At 38.0% G+C, this 27,762-nt stretch overlaps 1 protein-coding gene across 2 annotated transcripts; it reads left to right on the top strand.

Annotated features, from left to right (window-relative positions):
• On the top strand, positions 1-27,744 carry ASMTL (acetylserotonin O-methyltransferase like). Of its 2 annotated transcripts, none has more exons than XM_084283011.1 (13): positions 1-125; positions 1,228-1,359; positions 3,053-3,100; positions 3,717-3,781; positions 5,927-5,988; positions 8,043-8,151; positions 13,310-13,736; positions 16,771-16,933; positions 18,033-18,217; positions 19,475-19,604; positions 20,648-20,791; positions 21,332-21,454; positions 27,169-27,744. In XM_084283011.1, the coding sequence occupies exons 1-13, from the start codon at positions 33-35 to the stop codon at positions 27,381-27,383; spliced, it is 1,896 nt and encodes a 631-aa protein (XP_084139137.1). In that variant the 5' UTR covers positions 1-32; the 3' UTR covers positions 27,384-27,744. The 2 variants fall into 2 exon arrangements, with proteins under 2 accessions (XP_084139137.1, XP_084139136.1); XM_084283010.1 differs by lacking the exon at positions 27,169-27,744 and adding an exon at positions 22,472-23,508.
• The last annotated feature ends 18 nt before the right edge of the window (positions 27,745-27,762 follow it).

Genomic DNA, 27,762 nt, shown 5'->3' with positions numbered 1-27,762 from the left:
GAGAAGAAGGACGTGCGGCGGTGTCCGCGGCCATGGCGCTGAACCCGGTGCTGGGGAAGCTGGTCAGCAAGAGGGTGGTGCTGGCCAGCGCCTCGCCGCGCCGCCAGGAGATCCTCACCAACGTGGTGAGTGCCGAGCCGGCCATAGCTGCACCGCCCTGCCCCGCCGTGCCCTGCCCTGCCCTGCCCCTCCCGGCGGGAGGCCCGGCGGTGCCCCAGGGGCTGGGGGGTGTGTGTGTGTGGGGGGGGGGGGGGGGGGGGGGGACGGGACGGGACACAGTTCACACGTGAATGCTTGAGAAAATAAACTTTATTTTCGTTGTTTTCGATCACGGTTTTCTTTCTTAGGGGTTCTCGGTGTCGGTGGGTTTATGTGCATATTGGTGTACGTGTGGATTGAGTTACCCTGCTGGTGATGCAGCAGGGCTGGCTCTGACTCATGAATGCCTGCACACCTACCTCTGGCATGTCACAGGAAAGTTTGGGAGGCCTTACTGTGGGCCGAAATCATTTGGAAATGGCCTACCATCTCCCTTGTTTCATGGGGTTAGCGTTAGGTGCATGCAGCGAGGGGAATAAGGTCAGTTGCATTTTTTATTCTCGCACACAGAGATGAAGAAGCTGGAGCCCCTCTGTCAGAGCATTTTGCCCCTGGGGGCACATACCGACCTCACCAGTCTGGCTGCAAGAAGCTTCTGAATGGCGCCTGAGTGCATGCCTAATAGATTGCACAGAGTCCTTCTTGTAGGAGAAGTTAGAACTTAAATGTAAAGAAAGCATATTTCTTGCAAAATATGGAGATGTAGAGAAGCACAGAGGTTGAGACATGCACCCAGCTATTAGAAGCATAGTGTCTCTGCTGGGTGCAGGAGGTGTACGTCTGTTATCTGCAGGCAGGAAGCAGGGAGAGTTGTTGTTATTTTGACAAAACCACAGATAACTGGCACTTTTTTTCTACTTATCACATGTATAATAACACATAACTGCAGGTGGTAAAGATGCTGTAAGCATGCAGTACTGTTGTACAAGTGCCATGGATGGATTAATATCATGGTGGAATAGGGGAAAATAACATAAGCATACTAGTTCAGAAGTTATTTCTGGTGAGGCTTCTTATTCTGGACTACTTACAAATGATATGAAAACACAAAACCCTATAATAGAAGCAATTTATTTATTTTTTTAACAACATGAGGCTGACTGTATTGTTTTCCTTTCTTTGTTACAGGGCCTGCGGTTTGAGGTAGTTCCATCCTGGTTTAAGGAGACACTTGAAAAGTCATCTTTTGCAGCCCCTTATGAATATGCTGTAGAAACTGCAAAGCAGAAGGCCCTGGAAGTAGCAAACAGAATGCATGTAGTAAGTTACCAGTTATTTCTGCAGTGAGATTTTTGTCTTTAAATGGTGTGTGTTACAGGGACTTAATTTGCACATACTTCTGAGGTGGTCTGTGAGTGTTTTTTCACCCACTTAAAGGAGATGGATGTTTTCTGTCATTTGTGAGAGATGGCATCCCTGAAATGTACTTTCCTACTCAAAAGAAGGTCCAATGCCTGCAGTTCAGGCTTTCTACAAGCAGACATAGCTTGCATTTTTTGTCAGAAGCGTACAAGTGCTTCAGCTTGGGATACATAATTGGTATCTCCTTTCAGCAGTCAGGTTTGTGACTGCATCTTAGCCTGACAGTTGCTTATTACAGGTATTATTTGACTGAATCCAGTGCTTTGCTGTAGCTTTCATTGAAAAGTAGTTCGACTGAACAGTTGTGACAAGGTAATAGTTCAGAATTTGTGAGTATAAAGATGCTGAAGGTAATCAGAAAAACAAGGCATTCAGCTGTAAAGCATTCTGGAGAAAGAGATTGATGTTCGCTTTAAGAGTGAGAAGCTGATAATTTCAGGTTCTGTAGTCAAGGCAACAATTTTGAATCTTAATTATTGCCAAAACCTGCAATCCAACTTTTATAAGTAGTATATTTGATTTCTGCCCTTGTCTGTAAGCAGTGTGAGCAGATAAGGCTGTTCTTTACCAGAACCTTTTCAGCAGTCTAGCTGACGAGATTCTACAAACTGTACTGTAATGTCTTAATACAAGCCCTGAAAGAGAGAAATATATTTGTTGAACCTATACTGATATCAGAAGGGGAATGTCAGACACTTTAAACCAACAATGTTGTCAGATGTCACCATTCTTCAAAGCAAATATTGCATGATCTTCAATGTAAATCGTTATCCAGGTTTCTGCCTACTCCTTTTTCAGAGAATGGTGTTCAGAGAATACATTAGGACTGTATTTTCAGTACAAACTTATGAACTAACTTACACTGGGCTTTCATTGCAAAATATGCTGGTGATAATGCTAATTCAGTGGATTTCAAAATGCTTCATTACAAAGGATTTTTTTTTTAAATGTTGTGCTTTAAATAGAACTAATTCCAGCTATCAACAGCATATCTGCAGAAGTGCCTCCCTACAAATGTGTTAATATAATGGTGAGAGTTACAGACAAGTTTCCTGTCTACTTGTGTTAAATCATAGCTGTGTACCTCATTAACATGGAAGTGAATCGAAATTCACCTGTAAGACAAGTTAGTTTAAAGCCAGGAAAGGGCTAGAAGGAATCTTTATATACCCCTACTTAGTTCCCCAAAATGGGCTGTATATGTTTCCTTTTAAGAGAGAAGCAAAGTGTAGCTAAAGGAAAAAAAAAAAAAAAGAGAGAGAGAATGAAAAAATGAAAATGAGAATGAAAAGAATGAAAAAACTGAGAATGCAGTTAGATCTTTCCTGGACGTACATGTATTTGTTCATCAGTAATGTATTTGGCAAAGTTGTAACCTGCTATTAGTCTGCTCAGGCCTCCTTTTTCTTCACTTTCATGGTGATATAAATTATTACTGTTTTGTAAAAAGTGCAAAAGGAGAAAGTGTTTTCAGGTCTGTGTAGTCGTACCTGTAAACTGGTCAACTTAAGTTTTCTCACCTCAGGTTTTTAATGGGCTTTGTTCTTTCTTCCTGTTTTGAGAAATATATTATTTCTTTATGCCTTTGCAGAAACACCTGAGAACACCTGATATTGTTATAGGAGCAGACACTATTGTGGTAAGAGGTCTTATATGCCTTATCATTGTTTTAATTTATGATAAGTGTAGAAAATCTTTAGGTTTAAATTTAGAAAGTGATTTTTGCTGAAAAGTTATGCCTGAAGTATGATGCGTTTTGAGGGTTCTGTAGATGTGTCTATAATTTTTTTCCTAAATGAAGCATTGTTTGGTATCTTGGGTACTAGGAATATTAGTACTGTTTTTCCAGAGACACTAGTATTGCTTAACTATTGCCTTTGATCCTCTGTAATATGGGTTCCTGTGCAATAGAAATTCTGTTCCCTGGTGACTTACTGTCAAGAAGTCCAGATCATGTGAACTGTTGAATGTTGCCCCTCATGCGGCGAGCAACTTTATGCCTATGATCTCCGCTGAGACAGTAAACAGTGAAAGTCAGGGGAAGTTGAATTACCTTTTGGAGAGCTTTTTTTGCTGGAGGGTAGTGGTGCTAGACAGTAAGTTAACTGTTCTACCAAAGTATCTGCGCTTCTTGCTCTGCTCAGTAGACTTATTTTGAAGGCTTGTCTGAAGTCATGGTTTAAATCTTTTCTTTTCTGGCCTCAGTTTCAAGAAAAGTGAGAAGACAGCTCGGTATCTCTGTCTTTCTGTTTTAGTCCGTGGATGAGCAGATCCTGGAGAAACCAGTTGATAAGCAAGATGCATATAGGATGTTGTCAAGGTTTGTACTTTCAAATAAGTTTCAAAATATGTTTATTAAGTTGTTTTTACAGCTTTATCGGTTCTTTGGTGTGTATCAAGAAGTCTGGCTACAAATCTTTCAAACATTTTTAAATACCATGTCAGTTCTGTCTAAGAGTTAGATGTGCTTTTAGATCAGCTTCACCGCAGGGAACTGATAAGAGATATAACCGTTCCGTTTTCACTTGAATTAGTTTTCAGAATCACTTATCACAAGACTCTGTATGCTTCAGTTGGTACAGGAAGGGAAGATACGGAGATATACCATGTAGGGAAAGAGGACAGAAGTGTTTTGAGGCTTGAAGTTCAATGAAAAAGAATTCTGTGTATGAGAGAGTACATAGTGATGTCCAATCATTGATGACTGGACATTTCCTTTGAAAGGAAACAAGGTAGCGCAACTTAAAATAATGTCCTTTAGTTTAAATGTTCTTAGATAAATAATTTGCTAATCACTTTCCAAGAAGAATGTGTATATTGATGATTATTTTTTATATTAAGAGCTAATACTGTCAATAGAAAATTCATTAGAGAATGGTTGAGGTTGGAAGAGACCTCTGAAAGGTCATCTTACCCAACACCTCTGCTCAAGCAGGGTCACATAGTGAAACTAATTATAAGAATGCGTTGAAAAGTAATCTCCATTTATGGTACATCTTGCAGTTTTCATCCAACCCAGATGCTGGCTTTTTGAATTTGTAGTTTAACTGAGGAAAAAATCTCTTCCATCACTGTTTCCAATGGATGGGCTGGCACTTTTTAGGCTTCTGTTTTTGTTTTTTTTTTTTTTTTTTCCTGGAGGATACTTTGTCATTTAAGATGAATGGTATGTTGTAGGATTTTTTTTCTTCCTCCAAGAAACTGAAAGAAATTAATCACCTTTCAGGAAAGACTGAGATGTGACGAATCCACTAGTCAGTCATTCTTCTCTTGTATGGGGGAGAAAACACAAAATATCTTCCACTTGATTCAGGAGTTTACATGGTAACTCCAGAGTCTTCTAGGGAGAATATAAAGGGCTTGGTGTTTTTTTGGAGTTTAGCTCTCTAAGTCTATTTTAGATTATTATTTTTTTTTGCACTGATGCGTTAAGCTGATTCTTATTCTTTGTGGCATGTTACTAACTTAGCAGCAGTAGCTTTTCCGCTCTATCCAGTAAGTGACAGCAGCATATGTTATTAGTAGGAGATTCCCAAAGGAATCTGTCTGGCAAGAGATTTCTTAACACTCTGTTTTTGCTAAAAACATGCCAAGTTTGGTTAGTTCAAAAATAGTACTTTTTTTTAAAGAGTGTAGTCTACTATTGCACACAAATGTCTGATTTTTTGAAGGTACAGCAGTTCATTCTCTTAATCATGCATATGAAATGCACTTAAAATTAAACTCCTGTTAATTGTATTCTATATAAACTGGAAAAAATAGGAAAGATAAAAATACATATCCAAGGTGTCAGACTAAAACTTTTCACTCATCGTTTCATTTTAAAATTATGTTAAATCCTGTGGTGTTTATTAAGAGTGAGATGCTCCTGGACACATCAAATTATAGCTTGGTCATGAGAGTATTCCTTAATTAGTCTCTTCAAAAATTTAAGTTTTCCTAGCATTTATTGTACTTCTGTTGTTTTTACATTTAAAAAAAAAAAAAAAAACAAAACCTTAAAGCCCTCACAATTAATCAGCCACAGTGTGGCACTCTGGAGCCAACTATGAGAGAGATCATACTGGCTCAGGATTTCCACGTCAGCTCAGCTGAGAGTTGGGCTGGGTAAGAGTGAGCATGAGCTGTCTTCCTGTACACTCTGGTTTTGTTTCTGTAGCTTGCTGTGGGATCCCTGGGTGTCTGGATGAAATCCATACAAAAGCTTTTTTAGTCCAAGCTGTGTCACCTTTGGGAACAACATAACTGAATGTCTTCAACTTTTTTGTTTGGCTTGTTTTGTTAATGTCTTTTCACTTATATTGAAATAAATAAAATAAATTTGTTTAGGATACAAGTCAGAGCCATCAAGTGATATATTTATGTGATGGTCTGTTGCACAGGCTGTGGTAACATAATTATGTAGAATATTTTTACATGTGATGGGGTTCATTAAACTGTTTCTTAATGTTGTTTTCTGTGACAGGCTGAGTGGGAAAGAGCACAGTGTTTTCACAGGAGTGGCTATTATACACTGCAGCAGTAAAGGTACATGGGTCATTTTATTAAAACTCAGTATTTTAATGAGCAATTATTTACATAAGGACTTGTACAGGTGAAGAAACAGAGTAGAAGTTCTTCATATACAGTCTGAATTGGCTTCCTGCTCAAGATGAAAATTAACATATTGATATGTAAATAAAAAACTCCTCACAGAAGCCATCCTTATTGCATTCAGTGTTCGCACTGGAGGGAAGAAGACAAAATACAATAGACTATAAAAATACCATCTCTGAAAGCTATGAGACTAACTAAAAGACCAGTGTGAACTTGTGTGAATACTCTATATGAAGTTCAAATACAGTACTACAAACTGTGGGACTGGATAGAATCTGATTCACACTAACTTTGATATACTTCCCTTTCCAGAAAATAAGGGAAACAGAAGTCTATTTTTAGGAGTTGAGTAAAATAGTGGCGTAGTGCCTCAGTCTTTATTGAACTGTAAAGAGCAATACATCTATATTATTTACTGGCTAATTTCTTCAGTAAACAAATGTTTTTTGAGCACCCTAATATTAAAATTTGAGGAGTGTTTGGTTAAGCGATTTCCTCTGATAATTGCGTTAAGACTTCATCAGTGAATATTTTGTCAGGGTCAAGATCTCGTCCAAAACTTCATTTGTCTTTCTGTTGACAAATTCTTTGCAACTTTATTTTTTTATTAGAATGGTTGCTCTTAGCTCTTGTAACAGAAATAAGGTCAGTGTTTCCAGTACCCTTATTAATATTTCTACAGTAGGAGTAGCTGCTGGAAAATAAATAAAATGTTGTCAAGTTGTATCTGTAAGTAATGTAGGAAGAATAATAATGCCTTTCATTGATTACTCTAAGAAGAAAATGCAATTGCACACACTTGCAGTAGTGATGCTAATGACAGCTTGTCTCATGTGTAGCTTACAGATTTAAGCCATGGTATATTCAGATGAATAAAAATACCTTAAGTCAGCGTGTTCCTCAAGTGATTCAATGAAAGAGTTTTCTAGAGTACACTTTTAATTTTAATCGTAATGCTGTTGCTAAGTGCCCCATAAACATTAGATGAAATTTTCATCTTGAGCTGATAGTTTTACGTATTAATATGGAACAACATACATAGGAAGAGAGATTACTAACACTTCTTAAAATTTCTTACGTGTGATTAAGTGTTTTTCAGTTTTTACACCATCAGCAGTTGGATAGTATTCTTGTGGTCTGTACTGCAGATCTTCCTCATTCCTCCCCAAAAATGTCCACTGCTACCAGAATACAGACTAATGAATTGTACAGCAGTAGCAGAAGATGTGACTCTTGTAGGAAAGAGTGAATTAATAATAACCGTTTTTGTAAGGCTGCTTTCTTTTGAACATATTTTGGAGCAGCCTTGCTCTGCAGTTTTACCAGGCTCACAGTGTACCTCACAGCCCCACAATGTTGGGGCCCACACGCTGGTGTGCAATATTTTATAGCACCTTTGACATTGTTACAACCACTTCCAGATATAGAGGGCTGAAATATTCCTCTTATTTCTTGAGAGATGGTACAAAAATTGTACTGATGGCTGCAGATGGCACTGCTGAATGCGTGAGTCTGCAGTAAAGATGCAGCTGCAGAGTCAGGCATCTATAACAGCTGTAATTCTATCTATGATGTGTTATGAGTAGTTTGACAACAGTTATAAAGTTAGAAGGGTGTTTGCAGACTTTTTTATTCTTGTTGCTGGATGTATATGCTAGCAGTTTATAAATAGTTCTGCAAAAGCATCAACTTGTGTGTTGTGCACAGGGAGAGCAGCCTGTTAGCTTGAAGATAGGACTACAAAGATAGAAGATGTAAGCTTTTACAGCTTTCAGCTTCTACTGAAAATGATGAGTATGTGGAGGGGGAGGTAAACGGATAAGTTCACTGTCCCTAAAGAGCATTATTAACCATTTTATAGCTGTAATATATTTTTCTAGCAAAAACCTCAAATTAATATGAGGTGAAATGAAACCTATGTTATTCTCTAAGCTACTATTTTCATGTTAATTTCTGTTTCTAATGAAACTTTTTCATTTCTTTAGGTAATCAACTAGAGACAGAGATCACTGATTTCTATGAAGAAACTAAAGTAAAATTTTCAGACCTTTCTGAAGAGCTGTTATGGGAGTACATTCATAGCGGGGAGCCTATGTAAGTAAGACCCTGAAGCTAGCTATCAAAATGTACTCGAGAGTAGGTCTGAGGGTATGTTGCTAGCCTCTGGCATAAAGCATTTTGCCTAGCGTTCTGTTTTGCTGTTTCACATGATACAGCATAGATGATGCAGTGTGGATGTTCTGACTTTGTCTAGAACTGTAATTCCTCCAGGTAAACTGAACTACCTTTATAGTACACTAATAAATTTGAAAAGTGAAGACTGAAATGTCCTGGGTTTTAGCAAGTACCCATACAATATTCAGGTACCTCTCTGTTAACTGAAGCATTCAGGAAGCCTGGATACCTGAGGTAATGGATAGTTCTCATTATAGAATAGGTGAATGGAACAACTGTTGGATAATCAAAATATTGAAGAACTTTACTGAAAGAAGCTAGAACTTGGCTTATTTAACCTATCAAAAAAAAAAAAAAAGGAAACAGAGGCATACGATTGATCTAGGTTCATACTGCTCTCATAGCAAGAAACACCAACTTAATTTTCACCCTATTCTTGTGGCCAGCTTACAATTATGGCACAAGAACACATGTCTTTTGGCTTATGGCTTTACTCTACCTTTGCAATGTAATGGCCACTTACAGACAGTGTTGATTCCACAGAAGGAATGGGAGTGAGAATAGAGTGCCTAACTGCTTTTAAGGTGAAGTTGACTGGACTGTTTAAAAGAAAAGAGGTTGTTTAGAGACAACAAGGGAATGATCGTGATGTCACCGAACTTGCTTTTCCCTTTCATTAGCTGCAGCTTAGTGAAGGCAAATCAGGTCATGGTTAGCACTGTGGACTGTGTATCTTGTGATCTTAGGTGGACTTTTGGCTCCGAAGCTTCAACTCTGACTATGTAAGAATATCAATGGGAGTGTTTTTATGCACTCATTTGTGGCATAAATATAGTCATGTCCTGCTAAGGAAGGAGGAACCAGTGTAGACTTTGGATTTAAGTGCGTGTGTGTAAATGAGGTGTGCTCTTTGAGCCTTATAAGGTTCCCAGCTTATTAAAGAGGCTGGAATTAATTTGGATTATACAGAAAAAAGTTGTTTTGGCAAGAATATGGTTTATAACAAATTCCTAGTTAGATTTTTGGAAGGCTATCCTTGGTATGCAGTTGATTTAAAGGGAAAATGACTGAATTTTTACAAGAACGTAAGGACAAAGTATTCTGAATGTTCTCATTATTTCCTGTAGAAGACAAGCTTTAGCGGTGCTGTGATACATCAGAATGGCTTATGAACAGCACTGGGTAATTCAGTTTATTCTGCTAACAGTGTGCAATGGCATATGCTTGAAGGATCAGCAGTTAAATATCTTTCATTTCTCTCTGGAACAGAAGCCACTTGGTCTTAATTCATATGATCAAGAGGACAGGCAGCATTTGCTCTGGGCTTGTAAGGGAACAGCTAATGTAGTGCCCTGTAAATATTGTAAACCAGTAGAAGTTTTTTTTGTGTGTGTGTTTTGTTTTTGTTGCTCCTCCTTAGCCACCCATACAAGTTACATGGTTAAGTTCCTGTAGGGTTGATGGTGTTTTTTGTTTTGTTTTTTTTTTTTATTCCCACTATAATAAGGACTTATTTTATGAAATTAAGGCTGATTGCATGAAAAATTAAAAATTTGTCTAACTTTTGCTGTTGCGATTGGATTGAGTTGTCCTTTTAATATCAAGAACAGATGTGACGTGGTATTTTAAATTCAGTCACTGGTGACACGGGCTAATTCTAAATGTGTATATCTGACCTAAACTATGAACAAGGGAGGGAAAAGCACTATCTCAATCAAGGTAGACTGTGAGGCTATAAAAATACCCTTCATCGTGTCTGCAGAAAGATAACTTTTCGCTTTGTTTCGTTCCTGATCCTCCTTCCAACCAAGGATTTATTTAAATTTTTTTGATTACTGGAAGGGCTTTTCTTATTCTTTGCTCTGTTGAAAGAGGGCTGGACTATAGCGATCCTAAGTATTTTGTGCTTGTGTAATAGTAGGCTTGGTTTCTGTCAGCCTTTCTAAGCCAGCTGTTCATTTTGCAATCTTTCCCTTGTGGAAAAAGTTGTGAATATCCTGGGCAGTTTTTGATAGCTCTGCTTGAATGGTGAAATGAAAGCAAAGGACTCCTGCACTTGGGTAAGAGATGTTCAGAGTCTGGAGCTGTACAGTTTCAGAATTAACTATAAAGTAATAAAATAAAAAAAAATAATAATAGAATATGTATGTCCAAGTTTCTTCCCTTGTGTGATTTCTCCAAGAGTTATTTCCCCTAAAGCTATAGAATATAGAAGCAAATGTATCTTTCAGGCTTTGCAAATAATTATGGTCTCCTGGCGCAAATTAGCAAGCACATAGCTAGATCTTTTCAGCTGCTATGAGCTGAAAAAAAATCTTACAGGTGTGGTGTTACAGAAGTAAGGGAATCTGTATTCTTATGCTAGAATTAACTTCAAATCTTGTTTTTCATCAATAACATAGCTACATTTGACTACTTTCTCTATGAAAGAGCTGTTCAGTGTTCACCAGAGTCCATTACCAAATCTTTTTCCTGCACCTGCCCACACCTGCTCCTTTGCAAGTTCCTTGCCAATGGAAACTCATCTTTGACTTGTTTGTTGTTGTGAATATGCCAACTTTGCCTCTCTCAAGAGACAGGAGAATGAATCCTGACTTTCTTTACCACTGGTGTCAGTAGTTCTTGTGTTTGCTCTACAAAGCTACTACATATTTAAAGGAACTTATATGATTTGTGGATATGTGAAGATGGCTAATATTAGATATCCAACCAACTGTCTCACGGGTAATAAAAATGCAAGAAATTAGTGTACTGCTTCTGACCTATTTTAAATGTTTCCTTCACTGAGGATGAACTTGTTCTTTTGTGTCTACTACTGTTCAGTCACTAGCTCAGACTGTCCCATGTGGCTGAAATTTGCCTGTATTTCTAATAATGTGAATATACAGGCCAAGACACATGGAACTGTCATACATGCATTCTTGCCTTTGGAAATCAACTCATAACCCAATCAAACATCTCTCTTCATCTGTAGCACCAGTCGTACTTGTCAGTGCAGCAGTAGTTTATTTGTTCACTTGCTCTATTTGGACAACTCAGATGTAGTATATGTGGACATATTATTTTGTGGCATAAGTAAAGTTGAAATTTTACAGGTAACAAAGGAAATGTGTTTTAATGTTGCACTTTTGTTACCTCTGATTCACTTTTCATAACTTTTTCTCCTCCACTGTTTCGTGTGTTGCGTGGTATTTTTTTATTGCTTGTTTTTTTAATTGCTGGTTGTTACACACATTCCTTTTGAAGTCATGGTTTTCCCTAGAAAGGTCAGTTGCCGAAAAATGTTTTGGCTACAGCCAAGATCTTACAGCTTGTCAAGAGGTCTTTTAAAGTGAGTTATTTTTTAATACAAATTAACTGATGCTATACACACTATTCTCAATGAAGCCTCTTTTACTAGCATAGCACTAATTTTATCATGTCACAGATGCCAGTCAGATTAGCCAGAGCTAGTTATAAGAGCTGTGTATATACTGATGTATTTTTTCAGAATTTTTGGCGTGGAAGACACTACATAAGAGATCAATGGAGCTGTTACTAACTGCATAGCCTTACATCTTTGGATTAGGAGCTGTAGTAGAGAATCACCTGGATGCAGTGCAAGAATGTTAAGTTCTCCTTAAAAATAAATGAGGTGACAAATGTTGTTAATATCCTTTCTAGGAGCATGATACCACTGCTTTTGATTCTTGTTTTTTTTTTTTTTTTTTTTTTGCCTACTTGTCAGCATACACCCGAATGACTTCGTCCTACTGGAATACTGCTTCATTTTAAAAATAAAAGCAATATATTTAGTGATGAGAGTATTTCTAGCTTAGATGGTGTAAGTCTTCAGTATGTTATAAAACAAGAATACTTTGAACAAGAGAAAAGCTATACTTAGGTGCTTAAAATGCAAGATTAAAGGAAAATCCTATTTCCTTGTTTATAGTAATTTAAAATCCCATTTGCTGGGATACTGACTCCTTTGCTTCTGTTTAGGAGACTACCTGAAAGGCTCTCCGGAAATAAGTTCTAAGTTTAGAGAACTTGTTCTCATGAAATCTAGGATGAAAAGTAAATTATCTTGTGTAGTAGCCTTCTTTCAAAAGCAATTTGTAATTGCCTACTATCCAGAGTTAATAGATCTGAGACTGACTGACCTTTGGTTTCAAAGGTTGCTTACTTAGGCTTTCAGACTCTGGTGTTATCGTGTAGTAAATGCACTTCTACCTTGTTCCTTAGATGTGAACAGTAAAAATGTTGCATCTATTACAGCTTATCTGGTTGTATATATTTCCATTCTGCACAGTGGAATTTGCATAATTACACCTGAAGACATTAGATTCCCAAGGTTACTTTCTGTGGAATGCATACCTGTGCCAAATTACTAGTATTATCATGACGTTTAAGAGCACCTTGCGTACAACTCTGCATTTCAGAACTGCACAAAAATTAGAGCCGAGTGGAACAGCAGTGGATTTTATATCTGATTAGGACTTTCTTGAGGAAGAGCAATCTATCCTCTTGACCTTCATTTTAGATATTCCTGTGACTGAGAGCCACAAGACAAATACTACAGTTGTTTGGTTTCCAGGATGTCCTCTTCGGTGTGAGCTCCTTTTTGGAGCCAACATATACCTAAAGGCCCTTCAGCCTCCTGGGGAGTAGAGTTAGGGTCGGTACACAGCTGGGTGACTGGGTGGCAGTGTTGGTCTCAGTAACACTTGCTGTTACCTTCCTTTGTAGCCAGGACATGGAGAACACTGGGTGTGAGCAATGGCAGCGCAGTTTGACTGCAGTCAGAGGACGTAACTCCAGCTTCTGTGGCTATGGCACTTGGACTGTCTGAAGCTTGAGGACCGTAGGCCACCTACCCTTATGGGAAAAAAAAAATATATATATATATATCACAACGTAAATATAAGGACTGATAACTTTCAGTGTTGAGCCTAGCTGGTAGCTTTAATCCACCTCTAACTTGAGAACACTAGTCTTTATTCCAGTATTAGTGATTGTGTTCTGTGCTACCTTTTGCTGTTAACCTTGCTCTTAATCTTAACTTCATAGGTCTCAGTTGTTGTTTTCACTCCCCCAGGGACAAGGCTGGTGGATACGGAATCCAGGCCCTTGGTGGGATGTTAGTTGAATATGTCCATGGAGACTTCTTGAATGTGGTGGGATTTCCTCTGAATCACTTCTGCAAAAAGCTAGCAGAATTGTACTATCCACCCCCCAAACATACTGTACAGCATATAAAGCATGACTCTATCCCTTCTGTGGACACTTTTGAGAATTTGAGTGATGGAGAAAGTGAATCATCAAATTTCACAGAGCATAAAGGTGCTAATAAGTTGGACAGCAGTAGTATGTGTCCCTCAAGACCTGTTTACAACTGTGAGAACAGCTCTAGTGTCAGAACTGGCTTTACGGTACCTTTGGAAAATCAGAACGGAGCATCAGAAAGTGCAGCAAAACTTCCATCTAAAATTCTAGACCTGATGGATGGTTTTAAAGCCTCAAAGGTAAGGAAAAAATAAAACTACTTTACTAAAGGATACAGTTGTTTTGTTGGACTTCAATATATAGCAGGTAATGTGAAATACCTGAGCTGGGATAAGAATAATAATTAGTTTAAAAGGACCTGTGAAGTACTAGAGGATCTAAGCTGAAAATTCTGGTACAACATAAATATTGCTTTCTGGTATTGACAATTATCTATTCCATGAAACTTCAACTACCCATGTGATAAAAATCTTTCTCTCGATTTGAAATGAAAAAAATCTGCGTATTTTAATTTTGTTTGTGTACGATTGGCTTTGGGTATGAACAGTGAAACTGCTTCGAGAGTGTCTGACAACAGTACCCCCTTGCCTCCTATATGTGTCTTTTGTCATGCTAATTAAATACAACTTAATGAAAATCATAACTCTTTCATAACTCAAATCATAATCTTTCATTAGCTATAACAGTGATTGAGGCTCTGATGCATGTTGTAATTGCCTCCCAATTACAAAATAAGTTACTTCAGAAATGTATTTATGCAGATTGTACTCCAATACTGAAGTGGAATGCTATAGGGAAACTTCAAAATGCTTTAAGTAAGAATTTACCACTGAATATTTTGATGTTTTCATTATTTTTTTGTACTGATCGTAAGACCAGAATCAAGTAGTAAGTTACCTTTAGATATACTACAAAGAAGACATTTTATGGGGTTAACTTACCAAATTCATTTAAAATATATACAATGCTTGTTGCAGTTTTTCCTTTTTAACTTTTAATGGCTAGTATTAGAGTTCTTTGAAAGATAGCACTTTTTTATTCCTATTACGGAAGTAATTTTTTTTATACCTTGTTTCATGTTGCAGGTAAAAATCTCCATGCAATATCTGATAAAGACATAGGCTACAAACTGAAGGTCAGGTGCTCTGTGTAGCAGCCAAGTGTGAAGGGAAATGAGTAGCTGGACATTAAGTGCTACCAAGTCTTCTACTCAGAGCTCCGGTATAGTGAAGGAGAAATGAGCAGCAGTCATGCTAAATAGATCACCGATTTCAATCAAGCTATTCATGTTTCAAGAAGAGGTGGAAAAAAACTGCTCAAGTGGCAGTGAAATGACAAACCTGAACCTAAAGATATATTAAAAATAAGCTCTTTAGGAGGCTGGCCCGTGGAAGGAAACACCCAGAACAGTTGACACTGGTTCTGTTGAAAGAGCAGGAAGCCATGCTCAGATCTTAAGGAAAACTACAGTGCAGTCACTACAGATCTATGGGTGTGCTGCTTGCAGTCATACGAAGGGAACGTGTTTTGATGTACTTGAATGTGTGAGATGATGCTTAGTATTTTTTCAAGTTAAGTGCAAAATAAGAATCATAACCACTTTGCTGTTGCGTATTACGTACGCTAGTCACTGTGATCTGATGTAGTTTTGTGCAGTAAGACTTGGTGGCAATGGCAAACAGAAGCAGGAGCTCTCCTTTCCCACTAATCCAGTGTAAAATCATAGTACACAGTGCCAAATTTCATCTTGAGCTAGTGGGACTTTATTTTCCTGTGTCTTGGATCTTTGTAAAATGAACTACTAGTTGTGGTGGACTATTTCTATAACTTCACAAATCTTACCTTCTCTCTTTCCCCTTGTAGAATAGCGATAAGAGCACAAAAGCATTGAGTTTCATAAAAGCTCAAGATCTATTTCATTTTGATCCTTGAGTGTTGTTTTAAGGCTTTTGTAAGTCAGACTTAAATCTCCTACAGGGGAAAAGATGTTGCCACTTAGTTTATTCTGAACACCTGCTCCTGCAGAGCAGGAGGGGATCAGGTTTAAAGCATGTTCTCAAACTTAACACATTCTGAATTTGCATAGTTTGATCTTTACTCAAACCTTTAAGGATGTTTTTTTGAACTGAGCATTATAGAATGGTAGAAGAATGATTCGTATCAGCTAGGTTTTTGACTCTTTCCGCATTCTCATTCCTCTTGTAATTTCTAGGTCATATTAGTCCAAAGATTAAACAGATCTTGGAAGGCAAATGCCTGTAGTGTAGATGCAATTGACTCAGTATAGTGAAATTCTGGATTCTAGTAAATCCCAATTCTACATTCTAATTAGTACAACAGAGAAAAACATAAAAAGAGGGAGATGATAAAAGTATATAATTACACAGTAGCAGACCTTTTCAAAGTTAATCTCCTGTTTCTCCACTTGTTTTTATTAAATAGAACGTTAATCCATTTTTCTTGACTGCCTTGAACTTTTTAGTTCGTAGCTGCTGGCAGTTGCGAAGAAATAGATTCAGTGATTGCTGCCTGTACTTCCATTCTTGTGCTCTATATATGCTCCTTGGTTTTAGGTGCAGAATTGCACATAAATTTCAAATGGAGAGGTGTACATAGTCACATATCATTAACATTTCTCTCTGGTCTGGTTAGCATATCCGTAAAAGTTTGGTTAAACTTTTCAGCCTAAACAGCTTAATTGCCCATGGGTTTTTCCTCTACTATCCTGCATTAGTTGTTCTGTCTTCCCCAATTCCATATATACATCTTAAGGTGAGCATGTGGTATGGTTGTGCTTTGGAGTTTCATTCCTTTTTCTACTTAATTTTTATTAATCAAAGAACAATCTTGTAACTGAAGCAGCTACTGTGCCTTAATGAAACTTTCCAGTTCCTTATTGGCATCAGTTCAGATAGTTAAGCACGTCTGATTTATGGAACGTGTTCCATACCAATGGTTATGATAAATATCTGAATAAAGAGGTAGTTTGTATAAAAACTCAGTAGGCTGCATTCCAGAATAGTTCCTTTCTCTCAGACATGTGTCTGTCCTAAATACTGTTACATGGCTAAGGCATTGAAACTTCCTCTGAGAGGGAAGGAAACGAGTCATAACAGTTTTTTTTAGGAATTTTGTTACCCTATGTCCTTTTTAAATAATAGTAATAATGTAGAATAGTACTTCTAGAACGTCTGTGGCAAAACATGTAGTTGCTTTGTTTCTTGATTGCAGTCTTTTTAAATGCAGCACGACAACATTTTTTCCTACATATAGGCGCTGTTTGTAGCCTCTAAGCTGAAGATGTTTGATTATTTGAAAACCAAAGGTCCTCTGAAGGCTGTGGATGTTGCAAACGAGGTTGGAACCTCAGTGTGTGGAACAGAAAGACTCCTTGATGCCTGTGTGGCTCTTGGATTGCTGGAGAAGACATCACAAGGTGACTTTTCCAATTCACCCACCTTTCTCTTTAAATAAAAAGGGGTGAATAAAGAGACTGGGTAGAAGGGAAGGAGGATTAAAATGGTCAAACAATGCTGCTTACCTTTAGTCAGGGGAGAAGGGTACCTTCTCTTACCTCTATACCTGTCTACTCACTCTCAACTGCATATAGTACTGGAAGAGATTTTTCAAAGGTTACAAGAACTGACCTGATGGTGTAGATATCTTGAATTTGAGGTGGGGGGGATTGTTGTTTCTTTCTGTTCATCATTAGCAGCTAGAAGTGCTTTATCTGGGAGCAGGCATTATTTAATGAAATAACCAGAGAGCAAAAACAATTATCTCTGAATTCTAATAAATTTAATGGGCAGTCCCAGGGAGCAGTGTAAGAGCTCAAATATATCACCCAAAATAAGGACCATGTAAACTCACTTCCCTACTGCAGTCATGCAGAGTCACAAACTTGAGCAGAGAATCAGGAATTTTATGAGAGCTCTGAAATGTGTCCTTCATGGACAGCTTCTTAATTTTTAGTGCCCCTGACCAGTACAGTGCTTGAAGTGTATGTATGTGATATTCAGTAATAGGATTAACTTTTTCAGCCTGCACTCTGTATTTATAAGTTTCCGTATGAATCATCTACGTGGTAAGGTCAAGGGCTGAGAAAAGGGAATAAAAGCTTTCAATGCTGTTAGAGGACAAGACCAAACACCGAGAAGAAAGCCCTTAAGGGCAGAACAAAAATGCAGTCAGGAATGATGAACTTCTGGTGGTCTCCCCCTGAATATCAGGTATATAATTGAAATAGTAATAAATACTTAATTTTATATATATATGTATGTATGTATGTGCTTACCTATATCCTTCAGCACCTACATTCTTTTTAACAAGAAAGTCCCTAGTTCATTGTTTAAGAATGAGGATGCCTTTAGAACTGTTCCATAGAGATCTTTGTACAAAAACCAAAACCCCTGTGATGCCAAGATGAGGATTTCCTACACCTTTAACAGTTGTACAGGGTAAAATGGCTTCAGATACTAGCAGACTGTTGTAAAGCGCTGAAACAAAACTGGTTACAATTGTTTTCCTCCATTAAGGCTACAGTAATACAGATTCAGCAAATACTTACCTGACATCAGATGGTGAATACTCACTTCGTGGCTACATTATCCACTCTAACGATCATCTCTGGCCTCTCTTTACAAACCTGGAGTCTGCTGTTAGAGAGGGAAGCAGACAGAACCATCGAGCCTTTGGAAGGAAAGCAGAGGATTTATTTAAGGTAATATAAACTTTCACTGTGCCAAAACTAGCTGTGAAGAACCCAGAAGAACTGATCTGGAGGGAAATGGAGACTGAGTTGTTTAAGAAAATTGGTGAATCTCAGAAATGCTAGAAATACAGTGGAACTCACTAATGAGACTTATGTTCCCTGCAGTGCAGGCTTTAGGTGCTAAAGTGCTGGAGTAATCAAAGAATGTACTAGGAAATCTTGAGTGCTGAGAAAAATTCTGACTGAAGTTTTGCCCATCTAGCTAATATATTCAGAGCGATCCTGGAGCTTGTCTTACTGATTGCTGTGTGGCCTTTCAATAATAGCAGGTAGTACCTTATACATGCACTCCTTCCATACTGAGTGCTGCTGCTTGTTACTGATGGTCGTCCAGTACAATCTGTGCTGGCTGCATATTCAAAGCTGTTTTCAAACTATTTGTGTTAATGTACTAGAGGAGGGATCCAGTCTATTTTATTTAGGTTTGTAATTTCGTAAATACTTCAAGTTGGTATATATTGCCACTAAAAATGGTAATCCTTCTCTTTGTCTGTTTCCATATCTAACATTCTAACATTTCTGGTACTGAGTACTTTCTTAAGTAATTTAAAAATAAATAAATAAATGTGACTAGCTTTAACCTTTTTGTCTAAAGTTATGGCCTGCTCATCTAATCATTTTCCCATTATGGGAGAATAAAAGAATTAAATGAATATCAGGAAGATATCTTCCTGATATCAGGAAGAACAAACATTTTTAGACTGTGGCAGGAGAAAAATCATTTATTTATTTATTTATTTATTTTTCAAAAGTTTCAATGTCTGGAGACATTTTGCTATGGAGAAAAGCTGTTAGTGAATGTATATCAAAGACGTAGTGTTGCTTTAAAAACAGTTCAGGTTATCTCTTCTTGCTATGCTACCTCAGCTTCAGTGGACAAAAGTGTTGAATTTAATAGCACGAGACATCACTGAGACTGCGTCCAAACTAGCTAAGTGTGTGTCCTCTGAGACATCCTACAAAAGATGTCTGACAGTTCTGGAGAGGATGCAGAAATCTGCTTGTTGCTACAGTGAAGCAGCTTGTCACTACTAAAAGACATGGATGGGCAACTAGTCAATGGTGCTTTCACATGAGATTTCTGAAATTAAATATCAGCTAATCATGCATAAGGACACCTGCTGCCTTGGCTGAACATAATCTCAGCATGCCTAAGTAATGAAAATAAATGTCAATGACTGTGTGTTTGTTTTTTTTCCCTCTTAGGACTATTATCACAGCCAGGAGGTGAAGCAGCGTTTTATGGCTGCCATGCACAGCATTGCCCACCTGACAGCACGAGATGTGGCTACAGCATTTGATCTTTCACAGTTTAAGTCTACTTGTGATTTAGGAGGTATGGTCTGTAATTGAGCTTGCGTGCAAATTACAGGGAAGAGCTTGATTTCAGTTCCATATTTTGTTACTTAAAACACGTACGTTTTTCCACTTGAATGAAGTAAAATGGTCTAATACTGTTATTTTTCTGGTGCTGTAAAGTCAGAATTAAAGTGCAATTAACTGAAAGCAAAGTTCTTTAAAAAGATACTTGAGTAACATGAAATAAGTGAACATTTGTCGTGATTAGTTACATGCTGACACATAGCTTGACAAAGAAAATAAGGTTTGTGGCTTAGCTGATCTTGATTTTGAAAACTCCTTTTCAGTGTTTGTGTGTCAGGCTTGAAACATGGTACTGCCAGTACAAAAATTTGGATTCTTTTAGAATGAATTGAGTTGTTCTGTGGTTTTAATGTTTTTATTTTTTTCTCCAATTAATATCTAAGATGACCACCGAGGTGTTGAATACTGATGATAGACCTGAAGAAACAATCCTTGTTAGTGTCCTTTTACACTCTTCTTGGAGTGGCAAAAAGGGGATGTTACTATATAGGGAAAAGATCCAATGTAAGAAAAAAAACTTAGTGCCTGGGGAGGTGGACATCATGTCAGAGGAATTAACAGAATACTGGTACGACCTTTGCCACTTGTGCAGAGACTTCAAGATGTTACCACCCCTATCCTTTCGTATGCTGGAGAGTATTTGTCAAACTTCAGATATCAGTGCTTTATATCTGGTAAATAGTTCTAATGTACTTCATCCACAAATTACAAGTCCATTAGTCGTGGTGTTTAAAAAAATAAAAAGGCACAAACACATAGTGGTATCAAAGGTCATATTGTCAAGCCTGTGACAGAGTAAGAAATAATGCATTACCCAAGTTTTAAGGCATTGTTCACTGGGAGGTGTTATTGACAGTGTTAATTTTAGAGCTACCTCTAGCTACCTCTAATTCTGAGTTAATGTATTTCTTAATGTTACATAGAGCCTTATCCTTAAAAATGTATGCAAATTCTGGGAGAAAAGATTTGATTTTGACTTTTTAAAACTTTCAACAGGTTGTACTGGAGCTTTGGCTCATGAATTAATACAAATATACCCAAATATGAAGGTTACAGTGTTTGACCTTCCAGAAGTCATTGCAAACATCTCTTACTTTCAGCCTTCAGAACAATGCACAGCTCCAGTGACATTTGTATCAGGTAAATGTAATGTGATGTTTCCTTGTTTCTGTTATCCTGAAGCATAGAGCAGGCTCTTTTTCTGTGGAGGATGATGTGCTGCCCTGCTCCAATCCCAAACCTGTTTTAGTACAAGGCAGGGCGGGCTCACACATGCTAAATAGGGCCATTGTGCTTCTGACTGGAGTCAGCAAACTGACTGTGGCCAGAGAGTGGGGCTAAATAAGGAAGTATGAATTTAAATAAACTTGTTACTTCTGGGAGTAGAGTCTTGCTGTATGTCCTTATATCAGGCTTTTCATTTCTAGGCAGGATCAACATGGTGGTTACAAAAGGCTTCAGTTTTTTTCCCTCCTTGCTTTCAGCTTTCTCTCCATCTTAACATGTTACAGAATTCTAACCTGTGATCTGCTTTACTCTTAAACTATCCTTAACTACAAATCAGCATATTGCTACCCGTGTTTGTTCATCTTTCTTACCTTACCCACACTGAAACTCCTAGTACCATCTTGATGTTTCCATTTCCTTCTGCAGGAATGTACTAACTCTCCTTTTCAACAGGTGACTTCTTCAAGGATAATCTTCCAGAAGCAGATCTTTATATCCTTTCACGCGTTCTTCATGACTGGCCAGATGAAAAGATTCATGTACTGCTAAGTAAAATATCAGCTGTTTGCAAACCAGGTAAGTTTTTAATCTCATGCATTTACAGGTCCATATTAATACAGTCATAACAAGTTCATATTAAAAAATGCATATTTTTGTCTAATCATAGCAGCCTATGCTTGAATTAATACTTTGCATTAAGTTTGCATATTTGCCTTCTTTAATAAAAAAGTAAACAAAGCTTCTAATAAAAATACATAAAAGAAGCCCTTGCTGTAGTTGCAGATTTTGCATGCTACTGCTTCATATTATCTCTCTGCCATGCCCAGCCTTTCTTGCAAAGAACTGTATCACCAACTACCAAAGTACGTGTCTCTATCCAAACTACAAGCAGGCTGACTAAAGTGGCTTCAAGTTAATTGAGGAGAGGCAGTTTAATCTGTTAGTAGTGCTAATAGTAGCAGAGTTCAGTAATACTTGAGGTACAGATTTCTTGAGAACTATATAGGTTGAGAAAAAAAAAAGCACAAGTATCTTGTGCTTTCTCCTACATCAACAGTATAAAAGATCAAAAGGGAAGACAAAGAAGCAAGAGAAAAACTGGAGTGCTGTATTCAACTAATTCCTTAATCTAAGGGGATTAACTGTAGCTATGAAGTTTGTTTCACAGGAGAGTGTTCCAAATAAGATCTAGGTTGGTAAGCATAATCCTGTTTATAAACCACAAAAAACTGTGGATGACTGCCTTATTTTCTTATACAAAGACTGGGGGATGACAGATGCTTAAAGGAGTTGCTTGGTTCAAATGGTAATGAGACAGAGTAAAAAAATAAATAAATAAATAAAATAAAATAAAAAATCAGGAAGTGGTCTGAACTTCAGTGAAGTGGAGGCAGTGCTCAAACCTCCCCCTTCCTTCTAACTAATGTTTTTGTCCAGGAAGAGATTAGTGAGAATAAATTCATGATTGACACTGAGGTCTGTGAAAACACTGGTCTGAGGGGGACCTATCTATAACTGTCTCTGAACAAAACACTAAAAATGTGAAGCTAGAAATAATTTACTGAAGCACTTCTGGTTGTTTTGGAAATGCAGGAAGTGCCTTGCTAGTGGCAGAAATTGTGCTCGACGAGCAGAAGATGCACCCTGCTAGAGCTGTGCTACAGTCCCTCAGTATGACTGAAGGAAAGCAGAGAAGTGGCTCAGAATATAAACAGCTACTGGAGAAATACGGATTCACAGATGTACAAATTAAGATCACAGGAACCTTACTAGATGCTGTTCTGTGCTTCAAGAAGAATCTGTCACCTTAGTGTGAACAGAACTAACATGGGATGATGAGTTTTTATAACACTTATGCTGGTTGACGATGTCAGTTTAAGATTGTTTTGACCCTGTATGTGAAACAGTTGTTACAGGCTTTGAATAAAAAGTTGGACTGTTGCTTGTGCAGGAATGAGTTCTATGCTTTAAAAAGTATTTGGGGCAGATTGAAAGCTGTGTATGAAAAAACTTTTGTACACTTTGGCTAGTCTACAGACTATGTTCAACTTGGAGTTGATGTAGCTGTATAGCAGCAAGTTAAAAATGACAAGCTTTCATGAGCCTCATTAATATCTCTTTTCTTGGGCCTTAAAGCTACAGAATTCTCCCTTTGCAGTATATTCAGTGGTCACTACTTATTTTTATCAGAAATTTAAAAAATAATAATGATACTCTATCAAAATCAGGATGGTAGTCCTCTTTTTCACTTTTGTGGGGCTTTACTGAAAAGCAACTCAAGGATAACATTTTTAGAATTTTTTTTTTTGCCTTGGGCAAAAGGGAAAATAGAACAAAGCTCCAACATGTTCCTACAAGAGCAGTAGTGTCACGAGCTTCAGCAGTCTCTAAACTCCAAACATAATATATACCCCACAGGCTGCAATTGAGAGCTGTTCCTTCCAGTTTTGTTTCTTCTGAATACAGATCTGTGACTACATACGACTTCTGTCTCATTTGGCATGAATCTTAGGTGTTACAGTTTTCGTAAGAGAATATGTATGAATAGAAATTTTAGCAGCTTCTTCATGTTCCAGTTTTTAACTGGAGAATTACATTCTCTATCCCCTCTCCTCAAGTAACTCATCACTTAAGTCACCACTCTTAACCTTTGTTTTTTCCTGATACTTCATTGGCATTCTTTTAGATTTAAAATCCAGTTTGTGGTGGAAGCTTTCCTGGAGATTAAAGTTGCTTTCCAGAACTAGCTTTCTTGTCTATCAGTTGTGAGTTTCTTGCCATATGTCCTGCCACGTGTTCCTACAACAGTAATCCTGATGAGCCAGGGTGATAGAGGCAGTGCCTATGTTGAATCACCGACCTCTGCAAATAAAAGTTTATGAGCAAGGTCAAGAGTTACATCTACCTGGTCTTGTTGATTAATCAGAAGTTACTTTGCTCTTTGAGCACTGAGTAAAGTGAAAGTGCTACAGTGATTCAGTTAATCATGAGGAATGTGTAGTACAGAGCATTTGAGCTGTACAAAATCAGGGAAATACTGCCAGAGAGGGGTGTAAGTCTTAGCAGAAGCTTTTTCTGCGTGGAATTCGGCTGCTCTGATCTGCATAGACATTTAGAGATCAGATGTTGAAGTACTGAATAAATTTAAAACGGTTTTCAAAACATTTTTCTCTATTCTAATGGCTTGCCATTATGTTTAACGGGTTGGTATCCTAAGACTCGTTCCAGCAATTAGGTGTTTCTCACTTCATAGTTATTCATAAAGTTCACAATGCTGTTCTTTAAGCTGCGAGAAGCTGTTTGAGTCAGAACACTGCAATCCTAAAGTTGGCACACCTCTGTCACAGACTTAAACCTGTGCCTGTAAGTCCTGTGTACTTGCTGACTATAAAACTTAAATAGCACATGCTTGGTTACCACACAGCCTCAGTGTACTCTGTGATTAAAGTGCAGCACTTTATATGCAGTGAGCTTTATTTCCTTGGGCATGGTGTCTGTGGTAAAGTATGACCGCAGCTCTGCTGGGCTCTTCATCAGACTTCCTTTTTGTAAAGTATTCTGAGGTATGAATGAAAACTACTTATAATAAAATATTTCATAAATAAATATTACTTCTAAATGTTAAATTAGCAAATATTAAATTAATACAGTGCTGTGTTGCTAGTGGGTTCAGGATCACTTTCCTAGCTACTTTGGCCTTAAAAAGGAGGCTAATACAAACTGTAGACAAATCTGCTTTACTGAACAGTCTGAATGTAGTCTATATTCCTGGATGTCTCCAAACAAAATACACTGTTCTATTTTAGAAACTGGTCTTGCAGTGAGAAGAAAAGATGCAAGCTGCATTTTTACCTTCCCAAGTGGCTTGCGTCATCCACACCCCTCAACTTTTACCATAGTCAGGAGACTGGGCAGAGCAAAGGAATACTCCTGAAAGAATTTAAGAGGAGGTGGCTGTGAGACCTTAATAAATGTGAGCAAGTCCAGTGGAAGTTATGAAGATGGCTTGGGGCTGCATTATGTGGCTTGTGAGGAGAGCCTTGAAGGAAATGTACCTCAGTCTAGAATAGGTGGTTTTGGAGGAAATCTGGCCTTTCATTGCTGAAGAGACAGATACCAAAAAGACAGAGCCAGGTTCTTCATTATGGTGTGCAGTATGGAATGAGAGAGCATAGGCATAACTGGGGAGAGACTGACTGGATATTGAGGGGAGGGGAAGGGAGAATCACTCTATGGACAACTAAGTGTTGGAGCAGGTTGCCCAGAGAGTCTGTGGATCTCTGTCCTTGGAGGTTTCAAGATCTGAGGACAATGCCCTGAACAAGCTGATCCGACTGTAGAGCTGCCCTGCTTTGAGCAGGGCTGGAGACTTGCGGTCCTTTTTGTCCTAAGATGTTCTGTAATCATTCAGTCACCTGAGAAATCATAAATTCATCTTCTCTCATTAATGTTCAAACTCTGTCCTTCTGGAGAAGGCTGGTATTGTTTGCTGACTGGTGAAAGGGGTGGAGTTAATGGCATTGCACTGAAAAGATTTCCTGAGCAGTGGGTGCAAGAAAACTTGGGTCCGTTAACTAATCGAGTAATAAGGAATGAAGGAGCTAAGTTTTAAAATCCAAATAAATTGCTGCTAATAAAGGCTGTAGGTTTTCTGTTGCTTCCTTGGGAAATGGCATTCAGTTGATGCCTTCTTGAAGACGCTGTCTTGCCCACATTCTTCTTTAACAAACAGTTTGGAGGAAATCTGATGCATGGGATTTTTTATTTTTTTTTTGAGGTGGAGAATCACAGGTTGAAAAAATGGTGGATGAATGAGATAGATAATGGCTATTCTGTTTGTGCCCCCCTCTGGGGGTATACAAAATTTGGACACTGTCTTCCAAAGTTGTACCACGGTGATGACTTAAAAATGACAGTCCTGCATCACTCTACCTATTATTCGCTGTGTAATGTGAGACTGTAGTACTCACCTCTGTTAAAGGCAAAGGAGAATCACACAAGACAGGTGAGAGAGAACAGAAACTACAGATTCTTGACAAATAGGGTTCATTTTTCTAGCCTGAGATACCTAAACATTAGGCATTCAAGTCATCTAGTCACCTCAAACTCCTATTGCTAGAGAACAGGTGTTTTCAGTAGATGCATCATTTTGCCTATTTATGAAAGGAAATTTCCTGGGTTTTGTATGGAAATTGATTGTACGTTTAATGGTGGATAGTCTGTAAGAAAGCTAACTGAAATGCATTTAATTTTTTGATGTCTGAATTCAGGCAAAAATCCCATGGGAGAGAGAATGTAGGTTCATATCACCTCAGATATGCTTGGCTAATTATTTTTCTTTGTGAAACACTTGTTCACCACAGCATAACTGGCTTGAACTTGCCTTAAGGTAACTAATTATATGGTGATGATGTAGAGATCTCAATAAGCTTTCAGAAGGACTTCAATGACACCTGATAGTAACACAGACCTCATCCAGCAATTTTATTGTCAAATCCCAATCTTTTCTCTACCAAGCTGCAGTGTTATGCTTCATTTTTTATTATTATTTTTTTTATTGATTGCTAAATGTCAGAAGTGTACTGATTGGAATGGCAGAGGGGATTGTCTTCACAATCAGAACACAGTTATTAATATTGTACAGCACTTAATACTAAAATCAGTGTACGATGCTGGCGTTTTGATCTGAGTTGGTGGCCTCCTATCTCTATTGTGCCAAGAGAAACTTCTGTGTAAGATGCTGGTCCAAAAGACAGTAAGTAAAACAAGCATTGGTTTGTCAGTAATCCCCTTGCTCGTGTCTTCCCTTTCATGGGTGTGAAGATGGAGGAAGAGGCTGTGTGAGCACAGAGTAACTCAAGTTCTGCTCTCTACCCTTGGTCGCTCCCACCAGGAGAACCTCAGTTTGTACAGAAATAACATGCAATGTCAGCTGCTGCTGTAATACCTGCCATCCACCACAATTTCAATACGAACATGGATCAGCAGTATAGTCCAAAGAAATATAACTACTATACTTACCTTACTGCTTTCCATAGCAGTCACACCAAGTCTACAGTAGCCCCCTCTTGCCCTGCAAACATCTGTGATGTGTGTTGGATTTTTCCGTGTTTTTTATAAGAGTAGTGGGTTCTACATTTAATATTGGTTGGCCATTTAAAATACAGCAAATGAGTAAATGAAAAATGGACTCACCAGTGTCCTATACTTTGCACAGTTATATATGGTAGCAGAAATTCTCTTGCTGGATAATGGATTAGCACTGTTGCATGCATTTGTTTTTAAATTAGGCTGTGGGATTTTGCTGGCTGAAATGGTACTGGATGATGAGAAGAAGAACAGGAGCACAGCTTTGCTTCAGTCTTTGAACATGCTTGTGCAGACAGAGGGAAAGGAGAGAAGTGGCTCTGAATACCGAGGTTTACTGGAACAACATGGATTCGCAAATGTGAAAATCAAATTGACAGGAAATTTGTTAGATGTCATTCTCTGCGTTAAGACATAGGAAAAAAAAAAAGATCTACTAGTAAAATCTGGATCATGGTTGATGTCTTGTAACTATGTAAGTATATTCTGTTTCCCATCAATATTAAAAAAAAAGATGTAACTGGAGTTACTCTTAAAATTTTAAAAAGAAGTGATTGCATTTATTTTAAATTTGAGTAAAGTTCCAAATAAAGAATGTGCTGGCAACACTTGATGGCACTGATACCTACTGTAGTTGCACAACACTTGCAGTACGGTCAGAACCAGGCTCCAAACCAATGGTATCAGCAGCCTTACAGTAGTATTGACGTTGCTGAGAAGTCAGTTTCTCTGTACTGGGTGCAATTCAAACAGTCCAACTTTTAGACCAGCGCACATTGATTGCTTTGTCCCCGCTT

The sequence above is a fragment of the Netta rufina genome (assembly GCF_964035555.1).
Source record: "Netta rufina genome assembly, chromosome: 1".
NCBI lineage: Eukaryota > Metazoa > Chordata > Aves > Anseriformes > Anatidae > Netta > Netta rufina.
The sequence above is the reverse complement of the archived record's forward strand: the minus strand, read 5'-3'. Positions and strand labels throughout refer to the sequence as shown.